At 50.9% G+C, this 20,619-nt stretch overlaps 1 protein-coding gene across 1 annotated transcript in view; it reads left to right on the forward strand.

The window, feature by feature from the left end:
* Positions 1–430: 430 nt before the first annotated feature.
* LIMD1 (LIM domain containing 1) overlaps positions 431–20,619 on the forward strand; it is a 79,701-nt gene continuing 59,512 nt past the window's right edge. Inside the window, 2 exon segments of the mRNA XM_047771870.1 lie at positions 431–1,345; positions 1,347–2,580. Of these exon segments, the coding sequence (XP_047627826.1) occupies positions 1,187–1,345; positions 1,347–2,580 (1,393 nt within the window). The 5' untranslated portion in view covers positions 431–1,186.

The following is a 20,619-nucleotide window of genomic DNA, read 5'->3' on the forward strand; positions in this document are numbered from 1 at the left end:
CCAGCCCATGGCTGACACTCCTGGTCGCTAATCGTGCACCCCGGATGCGGCCCGGGCGGAGGCAGCTCAAGGGGTTAGCTTCCCACCCGGGAAACTGAGGCACAGCTGGGCAAGAAGCGCGCGCCCACCAGACTTCCGCAGACCTTTTAACAAGCGGTGCGTCTCGGGGCCCCGCGAGCCTTCCAGGCCTCCCACCAGCGGTTTCCGCAAAGTGGTGCCAGATGATGGGACCCCGGCCTCGCAGAGGGGCGGCAGTAGCAGCTGGAAACCCCGCCATCCCCTTGCCCTAGCGCTGGAAGGAGGGCTGCGGGACACACCTCCCGGCTCCCCAGCCTGGCAGGCGCGGGCCTGCCCTCCGGCGCCCGGAGCAACCAGCGCCGACCCCGCCCCTCGCCGGCGCCCCCGCCCCTCGGCCTCCTCCTCCGCCTCCGCCTCCTCGCAGGCCCGCGACGTGCCCGGCCGGCGACCGAGCGGCGGGGACGGCGTCCGGCGTACTCACTTCCGCGTCCCGCCGCCCTCCGGCCCGCGCGCGCCTAGCCACCGTCACCATCGGACAATAGGCCGCCAGCCCCGCTGCCGAGAACTTCCTGACGGGGCCCGGCCGGCCCGTGTGCCCCAGACATCGATCCCTCTCCGCGTGGGCCAGGATTTCAGCCCCGCGCCACCTGGGGAAGCAGCGGAGGACCGAGCGCCCGGGACGTGCCCGCGCCTCCCGCCCGCCGCGTCTTTGCTCCTGCCTGGCTGGTTGGTGGCTTCTGCACTCTCCGCCTGAGCGGCTTTAGCCCGGCTCCGTCCAGCGGTTGCTGCCGTGTTGTGGGTTTTTGAGTTTGATTGCTTAAGGAGGATGTGATTTTTTTTCCCCCTCCCTATTTCTTTCTCCTTTTCTGATTTGAAACAGAGAAGAGAATCACAGCCAGCTTGGACAGGGAAGCGCCGCCAGCTGCCCCCACGTGGACACCAACGAGGGGAAAAGGAATTGGAAGCAATCTTGGTCCAAGTGGCTTTGAGGCCTCGCATCGGCTCTACTCACTGGCCTGGGGTCATGACTCTCCTGCTGGGCAGGTGGAAGGCTTTACCTGTCTTGGGCTGGACTTGAGCCTCTGTTCTTTGCCAGCACCCCCACCCCACCGCCCTCCACACTCTCCATACCCAGCACCTGGGCTAGGCCCAGACACTGGTCTGCAACATGGATAAGTACGACGACCTGGGCCTGGAAGCCAGTAAGTTCATTGAGGACCTGAACATGTATGAGGCCTCCAAGGATGGACTCTTCCGAGTGGACAAGGGTGCAGGCAACAACCCGGAGTTTGAGGAAACACGCAGGGTGTTTGCCACCAAGATGGCCAAAAATCCACCTCCAGCAGCAGCAACAGCTCCTGCAGGAGGAGACCCTGCCCAGGGGGAGCCGAGGTCCTGTTAATGGTGGGGGCCGCCTGGGCGCACAGGCCTACCGGGAAGCTGGTGTGGGCAGCAAGCTGACTGCGGATGGTGCTGCCAAGCCCCCTCTCGCTGTCTCAACAGTGACTCCTGGGACAGCCACCACCATCACAGCTGGGCAGCCCTTGTACCCACCTCAGGAGCAGAAGGCCAGGCTGCCTGTCCGTGGCGTGAGGCAAGGTAGCCAGGACTGTGGGTCCAAGGAGAGCATGGCGAGTTCCGAGATGTCTGCTTTCCATCGGCAGGGCCCCTGTGAGGATCCTTCCTGCCTCACCCACGGAGACTATTATGACAACCTCTCCTTGGCAAGCCCCAAGTGGGGTGACGAACCAGGAGTGTCCCCCAGCATCAGGCTGAGTGTAGGAAGTGGGTGGTCTGGCACTCCAGGGAGCGAGCCAGCCCTGTCCAAACCCTCCAGGGATCATCTGTACCAGCAGCAGCTTTCCCCAAGCTCCAGCAGGTCATTGCAGAGCGGCCCTGATGGTGGTGTTGGTGGCCGCAGCAGCGAGAAGCCAGCAGGTCTTTGGACCACCGCCTCTTCCCAGCGAGTGAGCCCTGGACTCCCTTCCCCAGGCCCAGAGAACGGAGCCCTACTGAGGTCTGCTCAGCCCAGGACCCCTTCTTTCTCTGCGTCCCTGGCCCCCAGCCGCCCCAGTCAAGGAGCTCTTCCAAGAACAAACTCGGGAGTGGCAAGTGAGCTTTCAGGCATGATGCCCAAACCCACCGTGGACCCTCAACCCTGGTTCCAGGATGGGCCCAAATCTTACCTTTCTAGTTCTGCTCCATCATCCTCGACAGCCAGCATGGACAATATGCAGCCGGGTGCCGTCCCTGGGCTGGGTCCCAAGCCTGCCTGCACAGACCCTGGCGTGGGTCCTAAGCTCAGCCCCACCAGCCTTGTCCACCCAGTGATGTCCACCCTGCCTGAGTTATCTTGTAAAGAAGGTCCCCCTGCCTGGTCTCCTGATGGCAGCCTGGGGCCTGTGCTCCCAGAGAGCCCCAGTTCCCCCAGGGTGAGGCTGCCCTGCCAGACCCTCGTGCCGGGCCCTGAGCTTGGGCCCACGGCTGCCGAATTGAAATTAGAAGCCCTCACCCAACGTCTGGAACGTGAGATGGATGCTCATCCGAAGGCCGATTACTTTGGTGAGTGAGCGGCTGGTGAGGTTGCTCATGGTGGGTGACAGGGACCCTGCATTTGGGAGGAGGTGCTCCCCACCAGGGATTCTGTAGGTCTCCTTGGGTGGCCTGCCATTTTTCTTGTGGTGGGGGTGGAGGAGGCTTCCTCTTTCAGCTGTTTCTTGTGAAACTTGAAGAGAAACTTGAAAGCATCCCTAGGCAGAAAGCAGATCGTGCAGCTGCGGGTTACCCATGTGTGAAGGGCAGGATTGCTCATGACTGATCTCGAAGAGGGGGAAATGTGGTGACTTTGGATTTCAAGGGTTTTGGGGGTGACTTCGAGCCTCTCACGGTGACTAGCTCAGGCAGGACTTGAATGGGCCTCTTAGGTCCAGGTACCCCCTGGATTCCATCCTTTGTTGGCTAGGCCAGGCAGGGCTGGCTATTTGAGGAGCAGGGGTCGGGCAGGGGCCTTCCGCAGCTGTGTGTGTGCGTGTGTGCACGCACCGTGTGTCTGTCTACAGGTGCTGTGGGCAGCTGAGGGAGATGAAACACTGATGTGGAAGACTTTGTTCAAGAGTAGTAGTTCTTGAAAGTGTAGTCCAGACCAGAAGCATCCCTTAGCCTGGGAACTAGTTAGAAATGCAAATTCTCAGACCCCGCCCCAGACCTATTGCAGCAGAAATTTGGGGGTAGGGCCCAGCAATCATCGTTTTCACAAGCCAGCCTGGGGATCCTGATATTCAGGGAATTTTAGGATCTGTGGACTAGGTACCTTTTAACTCGGCCCCCACATTTCTGGGTTCCAGCTGGCAGAAAGGTTATACCCATAGTCGTGGCTTCCAAGAGAATGGAAGATGCTCCTTGCTAGCTTTACTCCAACTTGCAGGTTTTGCTTTATTCTCTTCTTAAAGCCACAAACTCTTGGAGACTGCAGGCTTCAGTTTTTTTCTCCACACAGAGTTTGGAGGCAGCAAGAAAGCAGCTCTGTTCTTTTGTTGAGTAATGATGCAGCCAGCTCATAGGAGAGCTAACTAGAAAGATGGTATATTTTTAGAAGTCCGAGGGTGGGTTTTATTTTCTTTGATTTTGCATTTTTGAAATGTGCATAATTAGGGTCCTGATTTCCCCATGGGAGGCCGGGATGCTGTGTCCCATTGGGATGGCAGCTCTGCCCAGTGGAGGGGGTCAGGGCAGGGAAGGCCCTGGACCGGTGACTGGCATGTGCTTTCCTGCCCATTTTGTGGGAATGAATGATGCTGTTCCAAGATGCCTGGAGGGATGAGATCCCAGGCACTCGTGCTTTTGCTGTGTTCTTGCTTCTCATGAGAGTCTCGTGGGAACAGCTCTCACCCCACTCAGGGCAGCCAGAGGTCAGGGTGACTGTTTACTGCTTTATGTTTTAGAGCATGTAGCACCATCTTAACTCTTCTCCTTTGCAAATCCCCTACTTTGGGAATGATACTTAGCTAGAAATACCGTGGGGTTTTTAGTTTTAAACGTTTGTTGAATTTTCTTTCTTCCACTTTTATTGAGATATAATTGACCTACAGCATTCTATAAGTTTAAGTTTAAGGTGTACAGTGTAATGATTTGACTTCCATCCGTCATGAAGTGATGATCATAATAAATTTAGTGAACATCTCATCATCTCATATAGATACAAATTAGAGAAAGAGAAAAAAAAAACTTCTGGTAATGAGAACTCTTAGGATGTACTCTCTTAACTTTCATATGCAACGTGCAGCAGTGTTATTTATATGATTTTGTACATTACTCCTTAGTACTTATTTGTCTTAAAACTGGAAGTTTATGCCTTTTTTTTAATAATGATTTTTATTTTTTTCCATTATAACTGGTTTACAGTGTTCTGTCAATTTTCTACTGTACAGCATGGTGACCCAGTCACACATACATGTATACATTCTTTTTTCTCACATTATCATGCTCCATCGTAAGTGATTAGATGTACTTCCCAGTGCTGTACAGCAGGATCCCATTGCTTATCCATTCCAAAGGCTATAATTTGCATCTATTAAAGAAGTTTAGTAGTTCCCATCGTGGCTCTGTGGTTAACGAATCCGACTAGGAACTATGAGGTTGCGGGTTTAATCCCTGGCCTTGCTCAGTGGGTTAAGGATCTGGCGTTGCCGTGAGCTGTGCTGTGGATGGCAGACACGGCTTGGATCCTGTGTTGCTGTGGCTCTGGCATAGGCCGGTGGCTACTACAGCTCCGATTCGACCTCTAGCCTGGGAACCTCCATATGCCGTGGGAGCTGCCCAAGAAATGGCAAAAGGACCAAAAAAAAAAAAAAAGGAAGTTTATAACTTTCATTGCTTTCTTCCAGTTACCCTTGTCCTACTCCCTGCTCCCTGCCTCCAGAAGCCACAAATCTGATCTCTTTGTCTTTTCTTTTTTTAGGGCTGCACCCGAGGCATATGGAGGTTCCCAGGCTAGGGGTCTAATTGGAGCTGTAGCTGCCGGCCTGCACCACAGCCACAGCAACGTGGGATCTGAGCCCGAGCCACATCTGTGACTTACACCACAGCTCATGGCAACACTGCATCCTTAACCCACTGAGTGACACCAGGGATCAAACCTGTGTCCTCATGGATGCTAGTCAGCTTCGTTTCTGCTGAGCCACGACAGAAACGCCTGATCTCTTTTTCTATGAGTCTGTTTTTGAAGTCTAATTCACCTACAACACTATGTTAGTTCCTATTACACAACATAGTGATTGAATATTTCTGTACATTTCAAACTGGTCACCACGGTAAGTCCAGTTACAATATATCACCATACAAAGATGTTACGTAGTTACTGACTATATTCCCCACACTGTACATTTCATACCCATGAGTCATTTATTTTGCACCTGGAATGTTTGTACCTCTTATTTCCTCTCACCTATTTCTTTTCTCCCCTCCCTCCCAGATCAGAGCAGAGATATTAGCTAACACTGCCCATTCATTCAACCTGGATTTATCGAGCACCTACCTATCATGGGCCTTATGGTACATAATGAATGAGACAGAAACTCCTGCTTCCCCAAATCAGACAGTGCAGTAGAGGAAGACAGGAGATGAACCAAATAAATAAGCGAGTAAAAGGAAGAGCAATAGAGGAGAAGGTGGAGCCACGGGGCAGGGAGTGGCAGGGAAGTTTCTGTTGGCCTTTTTTTTTTTTTTTTTTTTTTTTAAGGGATGGACCCGCAGCATATGGAAGTTCCCAAGGGGTCGAATTGGAGCTACAGCTGCTGGCCTACACCACAGCCATAGCAACGACAGATCCGAACTGTGTCTTCGACCTACACCTCAGCTCGTGGCAGTGCCAGCCTTAACCCACTGAGCGAGGCTAAGGATCGAACCTGCATCCTCTTGGATCCTAGTCAGGTTCATTAACTGCTGAGCCACGAAGAGAACTCCCCTGTCTTGCTTTGTTTTGTTTCAGCCTTGCCTGCAGCATGTGGAAGTTCCCAGGCCGGGTATTGGGTATTGAACCTATAACCATAACAGTGACCTGAGCCACAGCAGTCATGCCAGCTCCTTAACCACTGCACCACAAGGGAACTCTGGAAGTTTCTGGTTGCAAATCAGGTGGTCATCGGAAGATCCCATGGAGAAAGTGAGTCAGGCTTTAAGGAGGTAAAGGTGTGAAGCCAGGGTTTGCCCCAGGAAAGGGCATTCTTAGCAGGGCAGACAGCGGGAGCAGAGGCCTGGGGGCCTGAGCTGTGCCAGGCACTGTGCTGGACACTATTTAATTTACTCCTTTAACCCTAGGAGGCCCATCTCACCATCGAGGAAACTTAAGCTGAGAGAGGTTAGATGACTTATCACTGGTCTCACAGCGGGGACTGGTGTAGCTAGGCTCTGAGCCCCCCAATTCAGCCTTGTTTCTCACCAGCACTGCCCAACGGCCTCCCAAGCACAAATGTGAAAACCTCGCTTTTTTGACTTATTTATTTTTAGGGTTCTTTTTTTTCTTAAGTGAATTTCATATAAATAATTATTTAAAAAGTAATAGTGGCATTTAGTGCATTCACCATGTTGTGTGAACACCACCTCTGTCGTATTCCAAAACATTTTCATCACCCTCAAAGGAAGCCCATACCCATAAAGCACTTGCTCCGCATTAACCCATCTCTTCTCTCCCAGCCCCTGGTAGTCACTGATCTGCTTTCTTCTGCCTTTAACCTACTCCAGAAATTTCATATAGAGGGACTCTTATTTAATTTTTTTTTTTAATTTTGGCCACACTTGTAGCATGTGCAAGTTCCCAGACCAGGAATTGAGCCTGTGCCACGGTAGTGATGATGTCAGATTCTTAACCTGCTTAGCCACCAGGGAACTCTTTTTTTTTTTTTTTTTTAACTTAGCATTACAGTCATAGGAAGAAAATTCAAAAGACAAAAACAGGAGTTCCCACTGTGGCTCAGTGGGTTAAGAACCTGACAGTGTCCATGAGGATGCAGGTTCAATCCCTGGCCTTGCTCAGTGAGTTAAGGATCTGGTGGTGCCACAAGCTGCAGCATAAGTTGCAGATGGGGCTCAGATTTGGCATTGCCATGACTGTGGCCTAGGCTGGCAGCTGTAGCTCCAATTCAGCTCCTAGCCTGGGAACTTCCATATGCTGCAGGTACGGCCCTAAAAAGAGAAAGAAGAAAAAGATACAAAAACCCATAGAGTGAAAAATTGCTCTCCTTCCCACCCCTGTTCATAGCCAAGCATCCAGGTGTGATGTGTCTCTCTGTCCGCCTCAGCAGTGGCCTGCTGTCTGCTGCTCTTTGCCTTTCCCCCTGAGTTTTGCCTTTCCCCCTGAGCAGTGTGTCTTGGCAGCTGTTCTACATCAGCACCCGTTGAGTTGGCTCCGTGTCACCCTGTGTGGATGTGTCCTGGGTCACGTAAGCAGCCTTGTGGTGGACTTCAGAAGGGGCCAGCTACAAGGTGCAAGCCTAGCCGAGTGACAAACTCCTGGGGTTGGGGGTGGATTACATGGCTGGGGGCTTTGAGCCCTTGAAATGTTGCCTAGATGCCCTCCATGGAGTTTGTGATGAGGACCCACTGCCCACCATATAGGAGAGGGCCTGCCCGGGACATCTCTCCTCTGAGGCCATCAGTTTGTGGCCCAGCCCTGCTGCAGGTCCCTTCAGGCTTCCTCCTTCATCCATGGTACGAGATGGCCGGGCCAGCTGAGGGGCTCACATAGGCAGGTGCCTTTCTCTTCTCTAGATCTGGTGCTATGTGAAAGATTTTGTCTGTCTGACACACTATATTTTTTAAGTAATGATAACATTTTACTTCCAGATAGAAGAATATCTATTATCAGGGTGCTTGCCAGAGAGAATCCAGGCGATGTAATAGTCACATCAGAGTCAGGGTAGTTGCAGCCAGAAGCAAAGCGAAGTCGATGCTGGGTTGGTGTCACTTAGGCCCCAAATAGTGGGTATTTGGCCTTGTGGGAAGAGCTCATGAATCCCTGCTGCCACCTGGAAGGATGCTTGGGTCTGAAGATACCTCAATGGGCAGTTATTGATCAGCTCATCACTGAGAACTCTTCTGGCAATTTCCATGGCCAGGTCTTTGTGGGTTTGAGACATTTTGGTCCCATGCAGGTATTTCTTCCCCCTCATCCTCCTCTCTTGTTCCTCTGTGGCCTCTTTGTATCTTTCTGTCCTTGAGGATAGAATTCAGGACAAAACTCTTGATGCTGCTCAGAGAACGGTGTTGGGTTTCCACCTCCCTGGACCTTGCTCTTGGAAGATACCGCCTGTTGCTGTGTGGTTGTTTCTATCCTATGGTTTTCACTGCAGGGGAGGTGAGGAGGCCCTGCCTCTTGTTTAATCCTTCCTACCTTTTCCTCCACGGTTGCTATCTGTCCTTCTCACACTGGTCATCTCCTCCCTTTCTGAGGAAGAAGGACACAAATAAACCACCTATCTCACAGGCTGGGTTTCCTGGGAAGCTGACTCCCAGACTGTCTAGTGTGCAGAGGACTTATTAGGGGATGCTGTAGGGGCTGTACCTGCAGAGGGAGAGGGAGGAAGCAGGAGTGGGCAGAGGAGAAGCCCAAGTGGCAATGCGGGCCTGACAAGTCTGGGCCAACCCCGAGGGAGCTCAGAAGCTGGAAAAGCCCTTCAGACCTGTCCCAAGTTGGGGTGAGACAGCCTGGCCTCACACTCCCCCTGTGGGCGGTCTTAGGCTGGGGGTGAGTCGGCGAAGCGACTGTGTATAGTTGGGGCAGTGCCCAAAGGCGCTGAAGGTGAGGACCCCTCGGCTGCGCCCCCAGCAGCTGGGCCACGGCTGCTCAGGGAAGCGAGATCCAGGCCGTGCATTGCAGTGTCCACCGCATCTCCCCTTCCCAGGCAGATAAGATCCCGTTCAATGTGACCTTGGCCATGATTTTAATCATAGTGACGTGTGTTGAGTGCCTGCATTTAACCTTCACAGCCAGACTCCATTATTCTGTTTCCACTTGAGAGACCAAGGCTGTGAAGTGCTCAGGACCACGCAGGTGTGAGTGGTGCTGCTGCCTCTCCGGCGGGGCCTCTGGCTGCTCATGACATAGAACAAGGTGGTCTTTTGGGGCTGAAATGGATCTCTGTTCCCCTTTCCAGCATCACCCTCACCTAGCTGCAAGGGCATCCTTGGGCTCCCTGCCCTTTCCATACCTTCCTCCTTGTGTTCAGGACTCGACCCAAAGTCCCTGGTGCCTTCCCTCCCTGATATGGGTAGGTCTGGGGGACCAGTCACTGCTGGTGCCACCAAGAAGAGAACAACACTCTTTAAACACGAGCGGGGTGGGGAAGCAAGAAGAAGCTAGTTCCAGGGTCTGACACCCAGCAAGTGGATGGAGGGGCCCTGCCCCACCTGCATGAAGAGAGAGGTCCCTGGCTCTACCTTTCGCTCTACTGTCTTGGGTGGACATTTTTTCTGAATCCAGAAAACTGCCATGGCAGACCTGCCTTAGCCTGGGAGCCTGAGAACAGGTGTGACTCCTCCTGGGAATGGCCCTGACAGGGAGCCTGTCACACCTGATTTCATTTTACTAGCAATACAGGAGGTTAAGTAAGCAGTCCAAACAAGGAACCCATAAATGTCTTATCTGCTCCTTCCCATCTGACAGTCTCTTAAACATTGAGCTGCACGTTGTCTTAATGCGCTTTTAAACACCTCTTACCTGACTTTATTAGCAACAGATGCTTGAAATATGGGACCTAAGGGAGTTCCCTGGTGGCTTAGCAGGTTAAGGACCTGGGCCTTAGGATCACTGCTGTGGCTCAGGTTACCATCATGGCATGGGTTTGATCCCTGGCCTGGGAACGTTCACATGCCACAGGCGCAGCCAAAAAAAAAAGAAAAGAAAAGAAAGAAAGAAAAAAGAAAAAGAAAGAAAGAAAAGGAACTTATATTCAGTCTTTTTTTTTCTTTTTTTTTTTTTTTGGTCTTTTTAGGACTACACCTTCGGCATATGAACATTCCCAGGCTAGGGTTCGAATCGGAGCCACATCTAAAACCTACACCACAGCTCAAGGCAATGCCAGATCCTTAACCCGCTGAGCGAGGCAAGGGATTGAGCCCACATCCTCATGAATACTAGTCAGGTTTGTTACCACTGAGCCAGGATGGGAACTCCTTAAATCCAGTCTTGAATGAAAAATTGAGGGTGATTTTTCAGAGCATTTTTGCATATAAAAGGAAACAATGTGGGTCAATTCTGTAGAAGGGTGGCCCCTCCAGAATTTCAGACACAGGCCTCTGTGCACCCCAGAGGTCTTGCTTTCCCCCAAATATCAGGCATTGCAGCAAAGCGCTGAAGTAGTGAAGGTGGCCGAAGATCATTAACCCTCTGGCTCTGAGGAGCTGGCATGACCAAGTATGGGAACTTTGGCCCACATGCCCTGTGGAGACAGGGTCCCATAATTTGGACCTACTGGATCCAGGCTTCCAAGGTCATCCAGAGTGGTTTATCTGTTAACTGGGTCTGCAGGTCAGCAAGGTGCATGCACGTGTCCAGTCTCCGCTGTGTTCTTAGCACTGGAGTTGGGAGGATGCTAGAGGGTCCAACTCAGTCCTTGCACTTAGAGGATACCTTTCACCCTGGTCTCAGGCTGCCCTCGGGCCATGCACCCCAACCCCACCATGATCACCAGCTCCTGTCACACCAGCCTCTTTGCTGGTCCCTGAGCTTATGGAGTTCCTTCCTGTCACAGGACCCTTGCTGTTCCCCAGCCCACTTCCCCTGGCCAGTGCCATGCTGCCCCCTGCCTGCCCACTCAGGTGGCGGGTCTCCAGCCATAGCCCTAGGCAGTCCTGACATCACTTTCTCACAGCAGCTGCCTCATCCCATCAGGCTGTCTTTCTAAGGTCCTCCCTCCTCAGGATGTTTCTGCTCTGTTCCTTTGTGACCAGGAAAAAATGTCTTCTTTTTTCCATCTAATCCTCCTGCTTTTTCGGTTCCTAATCTAGAGTATCAAACTGACCTTTTGACAGGACTGTTTTCGCCAGGGATTTTTTAAAAAAGCTATGTTCCTTTATGTCTGTTGGTCCATGGCTCCCGCCTAGGAGAAGGACTGTGGAAGGAAGGCATGTCTTTGGGAGTGAGGCCACCAGATGTTCTGGGCTGGAGCCTGCCAGCAACCCTAATGTGATATGGGGTCCCCGCTCTTCCTCTCTGATGAGCCAGGGCCATCTCTGGGGACTCTTCCCAGCCTGAAGTTCTGAGGCTGTGGCTTTGGGTGTCATCAGATGCTTGGATTTTAGCTGACCAAGTGACAGAGCACTGGACGGCAGCACCGTCCACAGTGGCGAGGGCCCAGAGAGGCTGAGGGCTGAGCGGCCTAGCATCCCTTTACCCTTCCAGGCCTCCACAGAATTAAAACCCAACTTCTTTGTTTCTTTGTTTAGTTACAGTTACATTTTCAGTGGTAAGTGGTAATCATTTGTACCTTAGACAGTCTTCAAAACAAGAACTGGGTGTCATGGACATGGCTGCCATCCTTAGAATAATCAGAGTTAAGATTTTCTGCAGAAGGAGTTCCCATCGTGGCGCAGTGATTAAGGAATCCAACTAGGAACAATGAGGTTGCGGGTTCGATCCATGCCCTTGCTCAGTGGGTTAACGATCTGGTGTTGCTGTGAGCTGTGCTGTAGGTCGCAGATGCAGCTCGGATCCTGCGTTGCTGTGGCTCTGGCATAGGCTAGCAGCTACAGCTCCGATTCGACCCCTAGCCTGGGAACCTCCATATGCCACGGGAGCTGCCCAAGAAATGGCAAAAAGACAAAAAAAAAAAAAAAATATTTTCTGCAGTAAGTGTCCAGTCTGGGGTAGTGGCCAGAGCCTGTGCTGATGCAGGATGCATAGTGTGTGTGGTTCTAGGCTCTTTGGCCAGATGGGGAAGCGTTTACTAAGCTAGAGTCCAGTTTGCTTTGTGGCGTGTGTCCGATGAAAGTGCCATCAGGAAGCACAGAAGATCTCCTCTAGGAAACAACCATGCATGGGGAGCCCCTGGTGTTACAGGGGTCACCCACCCTAGAGCCTTTTGAGGCTCTCATTCTAATTAAACTTGGGGTCCAAGCACTGGCCCTGGGGCTCAGTGACCTTGTTTTTGCTGACAAGTCCCAGGACACCTGTGATGGCTCCTGTGGTGGCCTTGGCTGTTCTAGGTCTCAGGCTTAGTCACTGGACATGAGACAGTGGCCTTGACAGTACAGGGCCCTACAAAGTGGGGGTTTGGTGAATATCTGTAGAAGAAATAGATGTGCTTCAGTTAGGGTGTGGAGGGGAAGAGAAAGGGATTTTTAGCTAGGGTTATGGCTCTGAGATAGTTTTGCTAAAACTTGTTGAGCGTGTTGCTCTGTGCCAGATGCTTTGCTTTCTCATCTCACTTGTATTAACTTCTTTAATCCTTCCAACATCCCTAATGTATTATTCCCATTTTACAGATGGGGAAACCGAGGTACACAGAAGTTAAGTAAACTGCCCAATACATTTACCGAGGATCTTTGCTGAGTCCAGGATCCTGACTGCTGTACTGTACTGTGTCTCAGTGCCTGGGGGCACAGTGGCTTTGTGACAGAGGGACTTTGGCGGGTGTTGTAGCCAGGAGCAGGTCAGGCTTGAGGTCTCCCCCTGCACTGGTGGAGCAGTGAGGAAGGCAGGCTGAGCTGGCTGGAGGGCCGGATCCCACTCCTGCAGCCACAGTGCACCCAGGTTCCTCCTTGGGCTGGAAGCCCGTGCTCCTCCCAGCCTCTCCCTGCCCAGCAGAGATGAAGCCATGAGGCTCAGAGGCACATACATGGCCTTGACTTTCCACTACCCCTCAGGCCCTTGACTCTCCCTGTTCCCCTGAAGGGCATGAGTTAGGACGAGCGGGCCATGCCCCCGGGGGTGCCCGAGGACACCCCCGAGTGTTATGGGCAAGGACAGGGATGTGCCAGCCTACACTTTCCTTGGGGACAGCCAGGATGCCTTGGTCTCAGGGTCAGTATCAACCCCAGGCTGTGCACGGAGATGCTTAAAACCAAATATTGGATGCAACTATGCTCAGAGTCCATCTGGCAAACTGAATAGAAACCTTACCCTCAAACAAAACAGGCCTCCAAAATTTCCAAGGCGTGGCAACTGCAGGGTAGTACTTGCCAGCAAATATTTATATCTACTTCAGGTTTTGTTTTTCATCTGTCCCCTCCCAGGGAAACCAGCTGGACACAGAATCTCAGGGTCACACTGGAAGGCTGGAGACTTGTTGCCTGAGCGTTTCCAAGGGAATACTTTAGGATCCACAGCCAGGTTATTTTTAAATTTCAAGAGCCACGGGTTTAGACATGGCCAAGCTCTTCCCTCATCTGTTTTGTTCTGTGATTTGTCTCCACATGTCCCAGGAGAGTATGATCTGGTTACTCCCGGTTACTGGAGGTTGGTCAGGAGCATATTAGGGCCTCTACCTCCCTTCCCCCATGCGTGTATTTGTAACATTATAAAAAGTTCTAGAAGCCTGTCATGATGCTGTCTGCCATTCAAGAGAAGGGGTCTTTAGTGTGGGTCTGCCCTGCAGCTGATCCTGGGAGTTGTAGGGACCCGGGTATTCAGGACCTTGTGGACAAGGTGCCCAGCTTATAATGTAGGCCCTGAGTCGGGACGAATGCACATCCCAGCAGGCTCTGGGCCCGCCTGCAGGTGATGGTCACCTCAGCTTGATGAGATGGCAGCAGGTTTGCCTTTTGCTGTTGAGAGCCGTACTGGTGGCTTCCCTGTTCTCCTGAACCTCCCTGTCAGCTGAGCTTACGGTTTCCTTTCCACAGGGTGGAACTGAGTTGTTCACATGACACTCAGGGCTGGCCCCATGGAGCGGGGAGAGGCTTCCCATCTGCTGAAACAGCACCTGTTCTGTTCCTCTGTCCCCCTCCTTGGTTCGCATTGCTCCCTGACGGTGCAGTAAGGGCATGGATTTAGAGAGAGATGGATTTCAGAGCTGGGCTCCAGGGCGTTTGCTGACAGAGTCATGTCCCATGGAACACGCTGGCAGCAGGCACAGCAAGACACCAGCCTGCCTGGGGTGCCTGTGGACTGTTCTGATTTGGACGCCCTGCTTCACTTTGCTGCCCTCCGTCTCCTCGCTCCACAGGGACTGGAAGTCCTGTACTCCTTGTAATTCTGTTTTTGAATTTCCTGTGCTCTGAGCCTCTAGAGGCCCTTTTGGATTCAGGGCTTTTGCCTGGGAGGACACTCCTGGCTTTGAGGGTGACGGTGTTCAAAGGCAGGACCTGCTTCAGACACCGTGGGAGTGCGGGGCATGTGTGCATCATTTGAATGGGAGCTGGTCCCTTCTTGGCTTGCAGAGGAGCCAGCAACCAAATGAAGAAGCCTGGGGTGGGGAGGGCATGAAAAACACGTGTGTTAAGGGACACACCCTGGGCAGCAGGCCAGCGGGTGTTGGTGGCGGGCATTTCTCCCAGTTGGCCTGTCAGGTCCATTTGTGAGATCATGTCCAGCAAAGGTGACTCCGAAATGCCCTTCTCCCACCAAAAGTTCTTGGTCATCATCAGCCTCACTCATAACACCAGAACTACATTCTTTGGGGGGAAAAAATTGAAGCTCCAAAGCAGCTCTTAAGAAATAAGGAAAGTAAGGAGTTCCTGCTGTGGTGCATCAGGTTAAGGATCCAGTATTGTCTCTGCAGGGGTGTAGGTTCAATCCCAGCCTGCCCCAGTGGGTTAAGGATCTAGTGTTGCTACAGCTGTGGCTCAGATTCAATCTCTGGCCTGGAGCTTCCATATGCTGAGGGTTCTGCCAAAACAAAACAAAACAAACAACCGAAAAGAAATAAGTGAGGAAATAAAACCAAACAGTGAATTAGTGATAAAATTCAAAATACAAAACACAGGACCTGGTCTATGGACATTACTCGTGAAGTATTTGTTGAATGAATGAATCACAGTGTGTATTTGTAATGTTATGCAATCAGAGTAAAAAAATCGAAATGTTTTGGTTATGGTGCCAGCGGGCTGAGATGCAGTGGATGCTGCAGACACAGTTTCTCTGTCACTTTTGCCCAGTGGTAGCTATGATGCCCTGTGCTGTTATCTGTCAGACCATGACAACCCATCTGAGTTGAAGGATGAGCTTATTGGGCAAGGCCTTGGGTGACATGGCTGGTGGCAGGTGTGCTAGTCTGTGAGCCTGGAGAGGTCCTGTTCCCCAGGGCATACGTGAGACGAGGCCACATTTTGCTGAGAAGGGGATTTTAGTTGAGCAGCGTGGAACCTGCGTGCGTCTCTGGGTGGTTTCCTGTGTTGCTTGGCCGGGTGGAGCTCTGCAGTCCTGAAGCCGGGGTTGTGGATGTGAACCCTCACTTACCCCTCCCTAGTCCTAGCCAGACTCTCCCCCCACCTCTGTCCCTCCCCACTCTCAGGTCCAAGCCCAAATAGTATATTCCCTCAACAGCCATTATGAAGCGCCTACTGTCTATAAGGAACTGGATTAGGATTCACGGGCTCTCCTTTGTGCCACACTGATTGCGGAGCCCCCAGCTAGAATGTGAGGGGTCTGTTCTAGGGATTCACCAGGGCCCAGGGCAGTGCCTGGTACACAGCAGATACTTTGTAAGTACTTGAACAGTGGTGGACGTTCTGGTCAGTGGAGGGAAGGGGATAATCCCTGACCCCCTCCTGAGCGGCAGCTCTGTGAGGGGGATGTTCCTCCTGTGGTCACAGCCCACACTCACGTGCTGGGGAGGCAGGTATGCTGACCAGGTATTTGGATGAGCTTCCCCAGTGGGCGGAAGGTGTCTTGGGTAGCTGAGGGGTAGGGGGCCTGAAGAGGTTGGGATGCCTGGTTTGTCTGAGTGGAAACTTGGGTGACATGGCTGGTGGCAGGTGAAGCTGGGCTGTAAACCTGGAGTTTTCTTGTCAGAGAAGACATTCATATTATACTGAAGAATCAGAATGTGAGGAGCTGTTTGTGGGAATGAAAAGCCTTATAAGACTGTAGACACTGGATCCGCCCTGGGCAGACTCCTCAACATCCTGTGCCTCAGTTTCCCCGCCAGGAATATGTGGCTATAGTTGTTATGAGGACTAAAGTAATTAGTATATATCTGTCCCGCCCAGCACGGGAGTCACAGCCACAGGAGGCTACTAAACACTTCATGAGGTGGCGGTTTGATTTGAGATAGGCTATGTGTGACATACACTCTGATTTTAAAGTCTTGGCATGGGGGAAAAAGTAAAATAGCTCATTAATATTTTTATATTGATTATATGTCTTGAAGAGAATACTTTGGATACATTGAGCTAAGTAAAATATATCACTAAAATCAGTCTTGGAAATTCTGTTGTGGTGCACTGGTTTGAGGATCTGGTGCTTTCACTGCATTGGTGCAGGTCGTTGCTGTGGTGCGGGTTTGACCCCTGGCCTGGGAACTTCTACATGCCATGGACATGGCCAAACAACCAAAATAATTAGGTTTGTCTTTTTTTACTTTTTTTGTCTTTTTCTAGGGCCACTCCTGTGGCACATGGAGGTTCCCAGGCTAGGGGTCTAATCAGAGCTGTAGCTGCCAGCCTTCGCCAGAGCCATAGCAACACCAAATCCAAGCCGCATCTGCGACCTACACCACAGCTCATGTCAACGCTGGATCCTTAACCCACTGAGCGAGGCCAGGGATCGAACCCACAACCTCATGGATGCTAATCAGATTTGTTAACCACTGAGCCATGATGGGAACTCCTCTTTTTTTACTTTTTAAGTGTAGCTACTTGACAATGTAAGCTCACAGCCGGCTTGCATTATTTTTCTATTAGACGAGGCTCTGCTAGACGAAGCACTTAGAACAGACTGTGGCACGTGGTAATGTCTTACTGGATGAGCACTTACAGTTATTATTTTCTCAAAAAGTAGCAGAGCACCTTTACCTTGTCCCATCTGAAAGCCAAGTTTGATTGATTCATTCAGACCCATGAATGCTTAAACAAAAGGATTGTGATTTCATGATTGCCTCCATCCCACCCCCCACCCCTGCAACAAGCCCACAGAGGCTCGTGTGTGTTCTGATGGAGGAAGGAGATACTCTGGGGTCTGAAGCTCGTGTCTGCATGGGGCGTGATGGAGCAGATGCTATCTGCAGCTGAGCCAATTTTCCAGGACCTTAAAAACACACTCTCAGTTGAGCAAGTACAGGCAGAACATCCAAAGAGATGACCCACCCGTCCCTAGTAGTTAGAGAGGTGTTTCCTTTCAGGAGGTGGGAAGCGGGCCCTTTGGAATTTGGCTCCTCCTGGGGCCTGGCTGACAGGCCGCCACCCCCTGAGCCTCCAGCCAGGCTCTGGAGTCCTTGCCTGGGCATGGAGGATGGTAGCCGGGTCAGGGCAGCTTTCCAGGCAGCTTCCAAAGGCCTGGTTGCCTGGGGCTTGTGCTGAAGAAGTTGAGGCTTCCCTCTTAGGTGGCGGAGCTCAGAGAGAGGCCCTTTGTTGGTCAGCTGAGTGGACGGGAGCTGGCAGCCCCTCATCTGCACATGGCCCACCTGTGGCTGCCACCCCCTGCCCCCACTGGCTTACCCCTGCCCGCCAGTGGATATATGGCTGTGGAGAGGGCAGCTGTGCCCAAGTTTACAGCCAGAGAGCAGAGGAAGCCAAGAGAAGGAAATGAACACAATGAAATAACGTGAGTTTTGACAAACGTGAGTTTTGACAAACGTGCCCACCTCTGTAACCTATGCTCCTATGAAGACAAACAGTTCTGGAGCTCCCTGGTGGCCTAGATGTTAAAGGATCAGGCGTCACTGCTGTGACTCAGGTCACTGCTGTGGTGTGGCCAAAAAAAAAAAAAAAAAAAAGCAGTTCCAACCCCAGAAAGTTCCTTCATGCCTCTTCCAGTCAGTGACTGCCCCCAGGTGACGGCTGTTCTGACTTTTGTCATCATTTGTTAGCTTTGCCTGTCCCCAAACATCATATAAATGGATCCACATGGTCTTCATAGACAGTTGATCTGCATCATTCATGGATTCTGTATTTGTGAACTTGTCTCCTTGCTCAACCTTGCTTGTAACCCTCTGTCAGTAGTCATGGCACCTTGGTGATCATTTAGGGACATGCACAGAGTGGTGAAAAATCTCAGTGGCCCCACACGCATTCTCAGCTGAGGTTGATCTGGGAGAGGCTTTGCTTCCCTGTGTCTGCTCCCACACTGCAAACAAAGGTCTTTTCATGGTCTCTTTAGTGTCATGTTTTTTGCACTTTTATGCTCTTTGCTGATTTCTGTGTTTAAAATGGCCCAAGTGCTGAAGTGCTGTCTAGTGGTCCAGACTCGAGGAGGCTGGGATGTGCCTCCCAGAGAAAATGCACGTGTTAGATCAGCTTCCTTTAGGCACGAGTTACAGAGCTGTTGGCCTGTGCGTTCAATGCGAATTAAGCAACAGTGTATACTAAGATTCTTTAAACAGAAACAGGTAAAACAAGTGAGTGTATTGTTTGATTGATGGAAACCTTATGACCAGAGGCTTACAGGAACCTAACCCTGTGTTTCCTCTGGGAGCAGTGGTTCACTATCTGCTATTTGCGGTGACTTTACGGAACTACGTCGAGTTGTGAGACTCTACTGTAGGGCTCTTATGTCTGACTTAGTTCTCCCAGACAGTGTCTGTGAAATTCATCTCAGTTGTCGTCTTGAAAGTGGTTGGTCCTCTTGTACTCAGTAGTAGTCCATGGTATGAATACACCACAGTTTGGGGGATTTTGTTTGTTTGTTTGTTTGTTTGTCTTTTTTAGGGCCACACCCTCGGCATATGGAGGTTCCCAGGCTGAGTCGAATCAGAGCTACAGCTGCTGACCTACACCACAGCCATAGCAACGCCAGATCCAAGCTGTGTCTGCGACCTACAGCACAGCTCATGGCAATGCCAGATCCTTCACCCACTGAGCGAGACCATGGATCAAACCCACAACCTCATGGTTCCTGGTCGGATTTGTTTCCACTCTGCCATGATGGGAACTCCCACAGTTTGTGTTTTGATTTCCCTGTGGAGAAAACCTTGGGTCCTTTCGGGATGGGGCCATTATGAATAAGTTTGCTATGATCATTTGTGTGAACATATGTGCTTCCTTCTCCAGGGTGCATATCGGGGAGTGGAATTGCTGGATCTGGTGGTAGGAGTATGTTTAACTTTTTCAGCAATTGCCAGAAAGTTTCCCAACATGGCTGTGCCATACAGCATTCCTACTGGCAGTGTGAGAGCCCTCCTGTTGTTCTTTTTTTTTTTTTTTTAACATTTCCATTAGAACATGGTTTATTTTATTTATTTAATTAATTTATTTATTTTTGTCTTTTTCCTTTTTCTTGAGGGGCATATGGAGGTTCCCAGGCTAGGGGTCGAATCGGAGCTGTAGCCGCCGGCCTACACCACAGCCGCAGCAACGCGGGATCCAAGCCGAGTCTGCAAATTACACCACAGCTCATGGCAACACTGGATCCTTAACCCACTGAGCAAGGCCAGGGATCGAACCTGCAACCTCATGGTTCCTAGTCAGATTCGTTAACCACTGCGCCACGACGGGAACTCCCTGTGGTTCTTTTATATGTATTTACTTGAAGTATAGTTGATTTACAATATTATATTGATTTATACAGCACAGTGATCAAACTCCATTACACATTATGACAAAGTAATGGCTATAATCCCTGTGCTCTACAATATATCCTTGTTGTTTATCTATGTTATACATAGTGGTTTGTGTCTGTTAATAATAGACTCCTAGTATGTCCCTCCCCTCTTCCCTTTGGTAACCATATGTTTGTTTATTTTAGGGCCACACTCACAGCATGTGGAAATTCCCAGACTAGGGGTCAGATTGGAGCTGTAGCTGCTGGCCTGAGCCACAGCCACAGCAACATGGGATCCGAGCCACATCTGCCACCTACACCACCGCTCACGGCAACGCCAGATCCTTAACCCACTGAGTGAGGCCAGGGGCTGAGCCCCCATCTTCATGGATACTAGTTGGGTTCATTACCACTGAGCCACAACTAGAACTCTGACCATATGTTTATTTTTTATATCTGTGAGTCTTGCTGTTTTGCATATACATTCATTGGTACTGTATTATATAAGTGATATCATACAATATTTGTCTTTGACTTGTTTCACTAAGTATAATATTCTTTAGGTCTATCCATGTTGCTGCAAATGGCAGAATTTCATTAATTTTATGGCTGAGTATTATTCCGTTGTGTATGTGTAGGGGGTGCATCTTTATCCATTCATTTGTCAATGGACGCTTAGGTTGCTTCCATATCTTGACTATTATAAACAGTGCTGCTGTGAATATTGGGGTGCATGTATCTTTTCAAATTAGCTTTCATTTTTCTTCATAGATATACCCTGAAGTTGTATTGTTGGATCATATACTAGCTCTATTTTTGGGTTTTTTTCCAGAGCTTCCATACCGTTTTCCATTGTGGGTGCACCAGTTTTATGGTTCTTGACTCAGGCTGTCTCAGGAGTTTCTTTGGGTTCTCCTCTGTTTGTCGCTTTCTAAACCACCTGCTCTCCAAGCTGGTGTTGCTTGGCCGAC

This window comes from Phacochoerus africanus, chromosome 1 (assembly GCF_016906955.1).
Source record: "Phacochoerus africanus isolate WHEZ1 chromosome 1, ROS_Pafr_v1, whole genome shotgun sequence".
NCBI lineage: Eukaryota > Metazoa > Chordata > Mammalia > Artiodactyla > Suidae > Phacochoerus > Phacochoerus africanus.